The 13,316-nt window shown below is 53.1% G+C and overlaps 1 protein-coding gene across 1 annotated transcript; it reads left to right on the top strand.

The window, feature by feature from the left end:
- Nucleotides 1–9,441: 9,441 nt before the first annotated feature.
- LOC141025964 (uncharacterized) lies at nucleotides 9,442–10,878 on the top strand. The gene is made up of 2 exons (XM_073501894.1): nucleotides 9,442–9,850; nucleotides 10,832–10,878. The coding sequence occupies exons 1-2, from the start codon at nucleotides 9,442–9,444 to the stop codon at nucleotides 10,876–10,878; spliced, it is 456 nt and encodes a 151-aa protein (XP_073357995.1).
- The last annotated feature ends 2,438 nt before the right edge of the window (nucleotides 10,879–13,316 follow it).

Here is a 13,316-nt window from a genome sequence, read left to right as displayed (position 1 = left end):
ACAATCAAATGGATCGGCCCATTCCATAAAATCAATATCCTGGTACAAAAGATCTACTAGTCCACAATGACGAAAAGTTGTTGTAAATAGAAGCCGAGTATGATCAGAAGCCCTTTGGTCCACGTGAAACTTCTTTTTATGATGTTCAACATGTCCATCTGTGAGAAATTTCTCATCGAAAAACTTAATCCTCCTGGACAATAGTACCCTCACAATGAACATGAAGAATGTGGCAAATCTAGTGTTTGCACGGTTGGATGCATATCCTTCCACCGTTATTGTCTTCAAATGAATATCATGAGATCTGACAAAATCCTTGTGCTTCATCTGCCATCGATTGGTTAGACATTTTTCTCGAAAATCTAATACCTAAATAGACATGAAGATTGAAAACAGTTAATATTTAAAATAGAGTATGTTGAAGGAGCGACAGCTGAACGGTTAATTCTAGTACATTATATGTGGGCTTTCAATGTGTCTGAAATGATCACCTCTATATACAAATTCACCAGACATGGAAAACATCATAGCTAGCCAATAGTGGTGTTCAGATCAAGACACCATATATGAATACATAAGGTCTTGACAGAATCCAGCACCCCTGATAGGCCATCCATGGACAAGCTCTTCATTCAGCATGTAACATAATATTAGCACCGAAAGTGTACTCCAAGGTGATATTCAACTTATGCGCACAAATGAAAAATGCAGATTACAAAAGTGTACATGGATAATATACCGTACCTGAATAAGTGTGGAGCCAACCACCATCTTGTAACCTTTAAACGGTTCATAAATTTCACCCAAGGTCTCCAGTTTAGGCGCAGAGACCACAGTTTAGGCGCGGAGACCACAGTTATTTGTGAAGGTTTATAACAGGAATCATGGAGCAATATTTGAAGTGAAGGGGCATCTTCGATGATGAGCTCCTGTCCTTCAAAATGAATTCCAGTTCTTACAAGGTGAGGCGACTTTATTTTGAGACAAGGGACATGGAATCCTTTTCCAAAAACAAGCACCAAACGCTCCAGTGCAGGGTAGCTGGAGTGGACGATGTTGTGCAGTGAGGCCACCGACAGATCAACCAACACAAGCACATGTTTTTCAGTAGTGGGCGATGAAGCATTTGTACCAGATTGTCTGCTAGATGGCACTGGCTCAAGGTGGCGGTGTGGAGAGAGGAGGAAAACCATGAGATGGGCATCGGTGGTGAGGCACAGATGCAGCTCTTGGTGGTAACCTATCGCTATAGTAATGCGAGAACTCGAGTTGCTGGAGTTTATCGAATTGATGGGATGTCAGCTAGGCGGCCACCTTGTAGGGTATGTCCAGCAGGTAGCGTGCTGGGATGCAGATGCGTTGAACGGAGCCCTAGATGGAGGGGATGAAGGCTCTGGGGAGTTCAGAATCATCATCGACAGAGCTGACGACAGTCGAGATTAAGAGGCGTGGGGCGGCACTGAGTGCGCCACCGAGATACGAGGATTTGTGTTCGGCAGCCATCCTTGGTGGGGAGAAGGGAGATGATCTCCCCAAGGATGGTATCCGGGAGATCGCTCATGCGGCCCACCGGAGATTCTACTGGTTCCTCAAGTCTAGGGGGCGTGGCCGCTTCTAGCGGCGCAGCTGGGTCCAAGATCTAGATGAGGCGGCGGCGCTAGCCGGAGCCTCATCTATGTACATACCAATCTGAAAAGAAAATGGCAGAAACATACATGTAGGACATTCAAAATCAATTCACAAGATCTGGAAGAAAAAGAAGGCACAAACATATATGTAGGACATTCAAAATCAATTCTCAAGATCTGGTCATGAATTATTATCACGCATACTAACCCTAGTCGGATTATTAGCAAAAATCATTTGTAGAGAACAAAATTAATCACTAACCCTATACAGATAACATTCAAACAATCAATAAACTATGTGCATCTAAAGGATCTTAATTACTCTGATTTCATGGACTGAGAGAACATAACCATAGGATTTGTATTCCAAAAAATTAGAGAGGGGGGGAGTAACCAGAGAAAACACATAATATTTTTTCTGCACAAATGGGTATATAGATGACTAACTGGTTTTCCGCCGGAGTCACAGTCATTTCCGGAGTTGCTGTTGACCCCCGACTCCAGCTGGGGGGGGCACGACGGTGCCGATGAAGTCAAGGTTGTGTTGCTGGCCGCGCGAGACCTCGTCGGCGGTGACGACAACTTCTGTGCCCAGCTTCACGCGTTGCGCGGGTGCTTCACCAGCCCCAGCGTCGCCACTGCCTCCGATGGTGCGCTTCGACAGCATCCTCATACACTCCAGAGTCCAGACTTTGGTGACCACCATGGACCAGGAGTGTGGCCGCCTATTATGGTCGATGGCTCGGGCGCGCCATTAATACGGACCAGTGGGAGCGAGGTGGGCGGCGGTCAAAGGCTGTCTCGCCTCCCAATGAGCTTGTGCGGCGGACTTCTGGCATTCCTACCATCATTTCACACAGTTATACTCGCACTCCTCTCGGTGACACTGAGCAGCGAAAATGACTCCCGTCAATTCACACACATGCACGCCCGCCTCTCGGTCTGCCTACGCGATGGACTGCTCGCATGCGTCCCGTCAACTCACAGCTGCTCACACGCCACACGGGGCCCGTGGCGGCACGTATATTTTTTTTGATGATTCATTCTGTTGCTTTACTGCTTAACCGAAGCATTGCACGGTATAAAGCACATGGTCCAAAAAATATTTCGTATGAAATATTGGTTGCGAGTTATTAACGATCTCCCGTTTTTAAGTAGATTATATCAAAACTTGTCTCAAATTTGACGAAAAATAGAATATCACAGTCTACTGGTGTCCATATATGACACCAGGATAAGTTCCATGAATTTCAACTAAGTTCTGGATTTACTGGATTTTAAAAATCAATATTCTCAATGTTTACAAATGGCTTTCACGGGGAAACATGCACCCAGGGACACACATATGATTTTGCAATCCATTTTGGTGCACATGTAGCTCAAATTTGATTTTTGCACATTAAATCCCTAGGAAATCAATCAATGTATACAACGGGTCGAATGATCTCTGTTTTTTTTCAAACTATAACACGACACTCGTTTGGTCACATGTTCACTATTGAAAAAGCTTGACATGCCTTAGAGTGGAGGTGCTGGTGTGGGATGTGTGTCTATGTGTGTGTGTGTGGGGGGGGGGGGTCCATCAGTACAATACTAGTCGCGAGCCTCCTTGATGTGGGATTATTAAAGCATTACACAACCCTTTCATACATACATGTTCGGGTCACATACATGCATTGGTGGTCCTCTCAGACACTCCCTCGTACGGTTAGCAGCGACGTGCCCATTCATTAGCTCGCAAAGGTTTTAGTTTCCACCGACAACGAGAGGCATCGGACCAAAGGTAGATTCATCTTGGTATGTGTGTTACAGTGTGGATCATGGTGGGATTCCATCTCAAAGTTTGGGCACGTGCTTACACATGAGTTCCTCCCACCGGCTCGAAGTGAGGGGGCTACTCATCGTGAACCTCTGTGTAGTGCGTGTCGGCGGACCACGGCGTGGCTCCATCAACGGGCTGGTGCGGCCCATCTACAAGACCTTCAAGACAAGACCCTCGCGAGGGGCTAAGCCTCGCGAGGCAGGCGACGTCAAGACCTTCGGAGGGAGCGGCCTCCGCGGGCTGCCTCATGAGGAGCGGAGATTTCTATGCAAGTGCCCAACCTCATGAGGTTGGGGTGACGCAAGCCATGATGACCAAGGCCAGGCGGGCGCTAGTGGGCACAGAAGAGCCAGTTCCCTCTTTGGTGCTAAGGAGGCAAGCCCAGGCGCGGGGTCCCGAGGAATCAAGCAAAGGTTTCCATTCCCATGCAACAAGACCAAGACCGCCAGGACGGCAGGACGGATGTCATCACCGAACCCACCTGTGTGTCATGACCAGAAGCTTTGCAGGCGAAGACCACCTTTTGTCGGGATAAGATGTACTACTTGTCCCCTTTCAAACTGGCCACTGTGGGATCCCTTCCTGCCTTCATTTGGGAGGATGAGGACCGAGGCCATTATAAATATAGGTTAGCCACCACCGTAGCAGAGGATCCCGAGGCCGGAACCTCTCAACTCATTCGCTCACCAGAGCAAACCTCACGAGGTTCTTCTTCCCTTGTACTAGTTCATCCTCAGCCCCTCGTGAAGCAAATCCACCAGAAAGCACGAGTAGGGTCTTACACCGCAAGGTGGCCCGAACTTGGGTAAACTGCCGTGTCCATCTTCTTCCTTGTTCATCGAACTAGGCCATGAGGGGCGGCGAATTGGTTGGCCGAAGATGTTGAAATCTTCGCACATGCCACAGAGTTTGAACCTTTCTTAGGTGTGTGGAGCACTGAATCCGACATTTGGAGCGCCAGGTAGGGGTGTGTCGAAGCTTCGCCTCTTCTTCCACTACGCTCCGCTCGTGCCGAGTGGTTCCTATGGTTGGCGCCGGCCCACCCGCCGGGTCGCCGGGCATGTTCGGAGGCATCGCAGGCCTTCGAGCTTTCTCCCCCGCCTTGCGACAGGTGCAGTGGCCGTTGAAGTTCAGGCCGGTGTTGCCACCGCGGTACGACGGCGCGACAGACCCCATAGAGTTCCTCCAGGTGTACATGGAGGCCATCTGGGCGGCGGGTGGCGACTACAAGGTCATCGCGAACTGGCTCCCCATGCCCCTCATGGGTATGCCGCGCTCCTGGCTGCTCAGCCTACCAGAATCTTCGGTGGCCTCCTAGGAGGAGCTGCGCGATCTATTCATCGCACGCTTCGCGGCACCGGCGCCCCACGCCGTTGCGGCCATCCTCGGCAGGTCGCAGGCGCCGGCCACAAGCCGCCACGTCAAGCAGCTCTTCCGACAGGTGGGGGCTGCCCGGCCGTGGCAGGGGGCTCCTCCAGGCAGGGCGGCGCCCGATACCGACATCACCTTCGACTTCAGGGATGACCACAAGACCACGGGCGGCGCCGGTGCATTCCCCTTGCTCCGCACGCCCACCATTAGCAACATGGTAATCACCAGGACCCTCATCGACGGTGGTGTTGGCCTCTACATCCTATCCATGGAAGCTCTTTCAATCAGCTTCATGTGCCTTACGACCAGCTCGCCCCCACCAGACCCTTCTCAAGGGTGGTCGACGGCTCTGCCGTTCCTCTGGGGCAGATCCGCCTCCCTGTCACCTTCGGCACGCGCGACAACTACCACACTTAGCTCATTGACTTCGACGTCCCCCGCATCGGCCTCCCGTACAACGCCATCCTTGGGTACCCGGCTCTCACCAAGTTCATGGCAGTGACGCACCCCGGCTACCACTTCATCAAGATGCCGAGGAGCGACGACATCCTCACTGTGGTGGGGGATACCCGGGATGCATTCCTAGTCCTCAAGCTCGCCTTCAAGGCTGCGGCGATGGCACGGCTAGGCACCAAACACACTCCGGATATCTCGGAAACCACGCCCATAAAGAAGAAACAATTGTTCTCTCAGGATTAGGCAGAGACGAAGCAGGTGCCGGTCGACGACAGGGGCTCCTGCCCCAGCTTCACCATAGGCGCTGGTCTCCACCCAGATCAGGAGGAGGCACTGGTTGGTTTCCTCCGTGTGAACAAGGATGTGTTTGCATGGGAGGCAACAAACCTGGTCGGCGTACCACGAGATGTGATTGAGCACCATTTGATGGTGTGGCCCAGCGCGCGCCCGGTGAAGCAGAAGGCACGGCGACAAGCCCCGGAGAAGCAGTCGTTCATCATCCAGGCGGTCCACAAGCTGCAAGAGGCTGGCGTCATTCGGGAAGTGTGGCATCCAGATTGGCTGGCGAATCCGGTCTTCGTCCCCAAAAAGGGCGGGAAGGAGCGCTTGTGCGTCGACTTCATGAGCCTTAACAAAGCTTGTCCTCGGGACCCTTTCCCTCTTCCGCTCATCGACAAGATCGTCGACTCCACCGCTGAGTGGGACTTGCTGTGCTTCCTGGATGCCTTCTCGGGCTACCACCAAATCAAGATGGCGGTGCAAGACGTCGAGAAGGTAGCTTTGCTGACCCCATGCGGGGTGTATTGCTACATGATGAGGCGCGGACTAGCGAGATGCTAATTCACGCGTGTAGATGGCCGGATCTTTCACGGCGATGCTTCATCAACAGTTTGTCCCTTTGTTCCTCCTCGCAACCTCCAAGATAATTTTCACCCGCGTACAAAAATACGCAAATAAAAAATAATGACCCCCTTGGATCAGCACGTAGGCGTCGATGTGATGATCAACCCTCCGTCGCTAGTAAATTTACACGATGGGAAAATCACAAAAAATACACAAGATATGGCCACCCAAAACCTGGACGTTTTACTGTGTTGTTCATAACTCCTCAATAAACTCAAAACTAATCTGCTCTCATCTAACGCATATTGGCTATTATATAGCCGACCCTCACGCACGCACCTGGCCAAAAGCCAACACAATCTGGACTCTTATCAATACGACTTGGTCATCATGTTTATAACATACATGGACCTTTTTACAAGGAAAAATACTACTTTTGCTACTCACATAGCACTACCTAATGGGATAAAGCCCAATTTAAATAAAACATGGGAACTTATCTTTAGCAGATCCATCAAATATATTGGCTTGGAGATTGAAAAGGAAGCTGCCGATCCTAATATTCCCTGGAGGCATACGAAACGTGGGAATAATATAATCTGACTGTGGCTCCTCTTGACTCTTGCATTGCTTGTGTATCCATCGTTGCACTTCCAGATGCGGCAGACTATTTATTTCACGTAAATCATGTGCCATATATTTACGAAACTCATCATGTCTAGCAGGCACCAAATAAACCCGGTTTAATTTTCTTGTACCGCTGAACCATGATCCACATATTTGACGCAACACACCATCCTTTCCTCGATGAAATTTGGCGGCACATGTAGGATTATTTTTTGCAACTTTTTCATGGCTTGATTCCTTAACTGGTTCAACTTGTATAGCATTATCAACTGATGATACGTGTGGCGATATTGTGTGTGTATCACTACACCTGCAAGTCGTTCGGGCTGCGCAATGCCGCCGCAACCTTGCATCGATTGATGCACATCGCCCTGGGCCTGCAGCTTGGGAGGAACGCCGAGGCGTACGTCGACGACATAGTGGTCAAGTCGCGGGAGGCGAGGACCCTCATCGAAGATGGAAGAAATGTTCTCCAACCTGCGCAACGTAAACCTGCGACTCAATCCGGAGAAGTCCATGTTCAGCATCCCATCCGGCAAGCTGCTAGGCTTCCAGGTGTCACACAGAGGGATCATGGCTAACCCGGAGAAGATCTAGGCGATAGAAAGGATGAGCCCACCGCAGACCCTCAAGTAGATGCAGAAGCTCGCAGGATGCGTAACTTCGTTGGGGCACTTCATCTCCAAACTAGGCGAGCGCACCCTCCCGTTGTTCAAACTGATGAAGAAGAATGGCCCATTTGAATGGACTCCGGAGGCCGAGGTGGCCTTCTAAGACCTCAAGAGCTACCTCACCAGCCCGCCGGTGATGGTGGCACCTCGTCCACTTGAGCCCCTGGTGCTTTACTTGGCCGCCACACCCACTCGGCCAGCACGACACTCGTGGCGGTCCGAGAAGAGCGTGCGGATGCGGGTGTGCGGCGTAACTCCCCGTGCCCGACAGCGCCGTCGCCGCCTCAGGACGGCACTCCTGAGGCCCCGACTACCCCACCAAATGGCAAGGCTCCCAAGGTCCCTCGTCTCAAGAGGGGCAGGACGCCATCGACACCTCTTTCTTCATTGAGCACCCTGTGTACTTTGTCAGCACGGTGTTGCGTGACGCACGTGCATGCTACCCCATGACACAGAAGCTCTTGCTCGCACTCCTCGTCGCCTCCAGGAAGCTGCGCCACTACTTCCAAGGCCACCCCATCAAAGATGTCTCCGCATACCCCCTGGAGAAGGTGCTCCAGAGCCCCAACGCCGCGGGCAGGGTTGTTGAGTGGAACATCGAGCTGCAGGTGTTCCAGCTGAAGTTAAGCACCACCAGAGTCACCAAGGGCGCGGCCCTCACTAACTTTGTGGCAGAATGGACTAACACCCCTGACCGAGGGGTGGGCAAAGAGCGTTCCCTCACGTCCAGAGACGAAGCACCGGATGGCTGGGTCATGTACTTTGACAGTGCATTCGCATGCCAGGGCGCGGGGGCTGGAGCCGTCCTCATCTCACCTACCTAGGACAAGCTCTACTACGCCGTGCAACTCTACTTTCAGCATGGTGAGAAGGTCTCCAACAACATCGCGGAATATGAGGGCCTGATTGCCGGCCTCAAGGCCGCGACGGGTCTGGGGGTCAGGCGTCTCGCCATCAAGGGCGACTCTCAGCTCCTCGTCAACTTCTCCAACAAGGAGTACAAGCCAAAAGACGAGCACATGGAGGCATACCTAGAAGAGGTATGCAAAATTGAAAAATGACTCTTGGGCTTGGAATTGCAGCACGTACCGCGTGGCACGAACAAGGAGGCGGACGACATCGCCAAGAGGGCGTCCCGGCGTGAACCCTAGAAGCCTGGCGTCTTCGAAGAGTGGCTCTTCAAGCCATCGGTTGCACCCCCCCCACTGTAGGCCTGGCGCTGCTTCGGGCGGAACCGCCCATGGCACCCTCCTCGGGCGCCCCAGCCTGTGGTCCGACTTTGGGTGCTCGCCTGCTCATCGCGGTCGAACCTCAAGAGTGGTGCTAGACCGAGGAGTTCAAGGCGTACCTGCTCTGAGGCACCTTGTCGGAGAAGGAGGAAGACGCAGAACGCATGGGCCACCAGGCCACCGCTTACTACATCCAGGATGGCGAGCTCTACCGAAGAAGCCCAAACACGTGTCTCTATGGTGCATCTCCAAGGAGCACGGGGAGCTGCTAGCTGACATCCACAGTGAGGATTGCGGGCATCACTCTTCGTCGTGCACCCTCGTGGGCAAGGCGTTCCGCAGCGGGTTCTACTGGCCCATGGTGCTCTACGACGCCACTGAGCTGGTGAGATCCTGCGAGGCATGTCAATCCCATGCCAAACAGATCCACCAGCCCACTCAGGGCCTCGAGACCATCCCGCTCTGATGGCCGTTCGCGGTCTGGGGGCTGGATATCCTGGGCCTGTTTCCCCGAGCTGCCGGGGGCTACCGCTACCTCTACGTCGCCATCGACAAGTTCACCAAGTGGGTAGAGGTGGAGCCCATGCGCACCATCCCAGCTGGATCGGCTGTCAAGTTCATCAAGGGCCTCGTGAGACACTTTGGGATCTCCAACCGTCTCATCACTGACAATGGCTCTCCGTTCATGAGCCACATCTTCAAAACATATTGTGCTATCCTTGGAACGCAGATATGCTACGCTTCGGTGGCGCACCAATGCAAAGGTCCTGAGGGGCCTCAAGGCGAGGAGACTCATGAAGAAACTCGAGGCCTGCGGCAGGGGTTGGTTCGATGAGCTTCAGTCCATGTTGTGGTCCATCCACACCACCGAGACTAAGCCCACTGGCAAGACCCCATTCTTCCTCGTCTACGGGGCTGAGGTGGTCCTCCCTCATGAGGTCAAACATCGCTCCCCGTGGGCCTTGGCGTTTGATGAGGTGCGCCAGGATGCCTCACAGAGGATGGACCTCGTGCTCGGGGAGGAGGGCCACCGCCAGGCCTCGCTTTGCACCGTGAGGTACCAGCAGGCGCTGCGGTGGTATCACTGTTGTAGCATCCGCTCCAGGACCCTCGAGGTGGGTGACCTCGTCCTTAGACGGGTGCTCTCCAGCGAGGGGCTTCACGAGCTATCGCCCATGTGGGAGGGCCCGTTCGGGATCGCCCGTGTCTCTAGGCATGGCGCCGCGCGCCTGGAGACGCAGGATGGGGTCCCCATCCAGAATGCCTGGAACATCCAGCACCTCCGGAAGTTCTATCTGTGACCAAGGGCATGCGCCTCTCAAGTCTCCGCCGGTGACACTCTCACGTAATAATGAGTGGGGTTGTACACTCCCGGAGTCTCTTGAGTGCCACCCCTGGGCCTCACGGGCGCTCCCACCCACATCCTACGGGAAGCCCCATGCTCCGCACTGGCGAGAAGACCAGAAGACTAGTATAGGTGCCGGACACGGCTGTTCTTTTTCTTGCTTTTTGTAGCTAATTTGCAACTTCTTGGAATGAAATTTTAAGTTCTCGCGTCTTTTATTTGAAACTATTGGGAAATTTTTCTCCTCGCAGCATTCGCTCTTTCACGTCTTGCCTTAGGGAGAGTGACAATTGCCCGTTGCTCTTCCTCGCACGTCATGTGCGTGGGGGTTGGGCATGGTGTGTGTGCTTGGGCCCGCGTGCAAACACACCTCACCAAAGCCTTGGTGTCCTAGCCATTGGCCTCTTAATCCTCATGTGACACTCTCAAACAAGCCATCGGGCACGCATGTCCTCCTGAGTCCGTGCCTCCGGGCATCGCGACGCGGCGTACCAGCGGCGATTGGCCACGATCGGGGGCTCGCGCGAGGCATGGCATCTCCGGAGGTCCCCTAACCCTACAGCCACAGGGTGCCTACCGAGGCTTGAGGACTCTCGAATCTTCAAGAGGGAAACCCCTAGAGGACCTCTTCGGGACAAGGGGCATGTAGGAAGTCCAAGCCCCAGAAAGGCACGCTCTCGCGGCATGGGAGTCTACCGCAAGCATACTAATCTAGGTCACCCCAATCACAATCAGGACTAACACAGATATCAGGACGCAATATAAAAACGATAATATAATGGTGCAAGCACCATGGTTCATTACACGCACCGACAGGTCCTTCTACTTTTCTGATGCAGGGGAAAGAAAGAAGCAAAAGCAGTCATGCGACTACAACCGCTCCTGAGAACCGGCTCCAACAGCGCCCGAGCTCAGTCGAAGTCTTCCTCCTGCTTCACCGGGGCACGTCGGCGAGGCAACTCGTCGCCCTCCCCGGTCCGAATTGGTGTCGTGGTGGCTTGTTGTAGTCGCCGTCGCTTGTGCTCTCCCCAGAGGAGGAGCTGCCACCGCTGGAGTTCTCGCGACTGTCGTCAAGAGAAAGCTCACCGCTGGAGATGCTACCACGCCTCTGGCCGTCATCATCGGTGGGGTGGACGTCGTCATCTTCGCCGTCGCTCTCCAGGTAGCACCCCAGGCGCTTGCCATCTTCCCCGAAGACCCTGACGTAGAGGGTCACAACGCCGTCATACCTGAAGTGGAGGGTACACCTCCGATACGTCTCCAACGTATCTATAACTTTTCATTGTTCCATGCTATTTATTATCTGTTTGGATGTTTTATATGCATTAATATGCTATTTTATATTATTTTTGGGACTAACCTATTAACCTAGAGCCCAGTGCCAGTTCCTGTTTTTCCTTGTTTTAGAGTTTCACACAAAAGGAATATCAAACGAAATGAAAATTTCGCGATGATTTTTCATGGACCAGAAGACAACCAGAGGACTAGGAGTACACGTCAGGGAAGCCACGAGGCGGCCACAAGGACAGAGGGCGCGCCCCCACCCTTGTGGGCCCCTCATGACTCCACCGACCTATTTCTTCAGCCTATATATTCGCAAATATTCCAAAACCTACCAGGAGAGCCATGAAAACACTTTTCCACCGCCGCAACCTTCTGTACCCGTGAGATCCCATCCAGGGGCCTTTTCCGGCGTCCTGCCGGAGGGGGATTCGATCACGGAGGGCTTGTACATCAACACCATTACCCTTCCGATGAAGCATGAGTAGTTTACCACAGACCTACGGGTCCATAGCTAGTAGCTAGATGGCTTCTTCTCTCTCTTTGACTCCCAATACCATGTTCTCCTCGATGTTCTTGGAGATCTATTTGATGTAATACTTTTTTGCGGTGTGTTTGCCATGATCCGATGATTTGTGGATTTATGATCAGCTTATCTATGAATATTATTTGAATCTCCTCTAAATTCTTATATGCATCATTTGATATCTTTGCAAGTCTCTTCGAACTATCGATTTGGTTTGGCCAACTAGATTGGTTTTTCTTGCAATGGGAGAATTGCTTAGCTTTGGGTTCAATCTTGCGGCGTCCTTTTCCAGTGATAGTAGGGGCAGCAAGGCACGTATTGTATTGTTGCCATCGAGGGTAAAAAGACGGGGTTTACATCACATTGCTTGAGTTTACTCTGTCGGATTACTGGTTCCGGCAAACCCTTGAGAGGTTCGAACTCTGGGTGCACACTAAGAACACTCTCTCCCCAGCCCGCTCTCTCAACGATTCCGCTGCCTAGCTAGACGAACCCAAAGAACAAGAGACGCGGGGGGTTTATACTGGTTAGGGCCACCTTTTGGTGTAATACCCTACTGCAGTGTGTGGTGGATTGCCTCGAGGGGCTGAGGATGAACTAGTACAGTGGATGAACAACCTCAGGAGGTGAGGTGTTCTTGAGATCGACGAGCTGGTGGGTGCGTGGATGGTCTGAATGATCCGTCCCCTGCTATGGTGGTGGCTAGGTCCTATTTATAGTGGCCTTGGTCCTCTTCCCAAATGTTTAGGCGGGAAGGGATCCCACAATGACCAAGTTTGAAGGGGGGCAACTAGTACAAGCTATCGTGACAAAAGTAGTCTTAGCCCACCAAAGGCTCTGGTAGCGACGCTGCTGTGGGCTCCGCGATAACCTCTATCCTGCCGTCCTGCTAGTCTTGGTCTTGTTGCACCGATATGGAAACCTTTGCCTGATGCCTCGAGACCCCGCGCCTGCGCTTGCCTCCTTAGCACCAAAGAGGAAACTGGTACACTGCGCCCGCTGGCGCCCGCCTGGCCTTGGTCGTCATGGCTCACGTCACGCGAACCTCGCGAGGTGCCCCTTGCATAGATATCTCCGCTCCTCAGGAGCCAAGCTAGTGAGACTGCCCCCAAGGAGGTCTTGGTGTCGTCCGCCCCGCGAGGCTTGGCCCCTCGCAAGGGTCTTGAGTTCTTGCAGCAGGCAAGTCTGGGCACCCCCGGTCCGAGAACGCCAACAGCAACCCCCAGGCCCAAGGTGCGCTCGAGCTTGGCTTCAAGGCGAAGCCAAAGGCCAAGTGCGGAGCGCCGCGTGCCCCAATCGCCCGCGGCCTTGATTGACATGTGGCGATTGAAGGGACGTGGGCGCCTCCGCTACCCCACCCTACCTCGGTAACCGTTCGAATTGACGAGACCCTGCTGCATGCAGGAGAAAATCATCATTGCATGCGATCGTGGAGGCCGGCGGTTGGCCTCCTCCAGGATATAAATGAGGGGGGGGGCTGAGCCCCCTCGCTCATCTCTGCCTTCTCGCCGATTGCT

The sequence above is a fragment of the Aegilops tauschii genome, chromosome 6 (assembly GCF_002575655.3).
Source record: "Aegilops tauschii subsp. strangulata cultivar AL8/78 chromosome 6, Aet v6.0, whole genome shotgun sequence".
NCBI lineage: Eukaryota > Viridiplantae > Streptophyta > Magnoliopsida > Poales > Poaceae > Aegilops > Aegilops tauschii.
The sequence above is the reverse complement of the archived record's forward strand: the minus strand, read 5'-3'. Positions and strand labels throughout refer to the sequence as shown.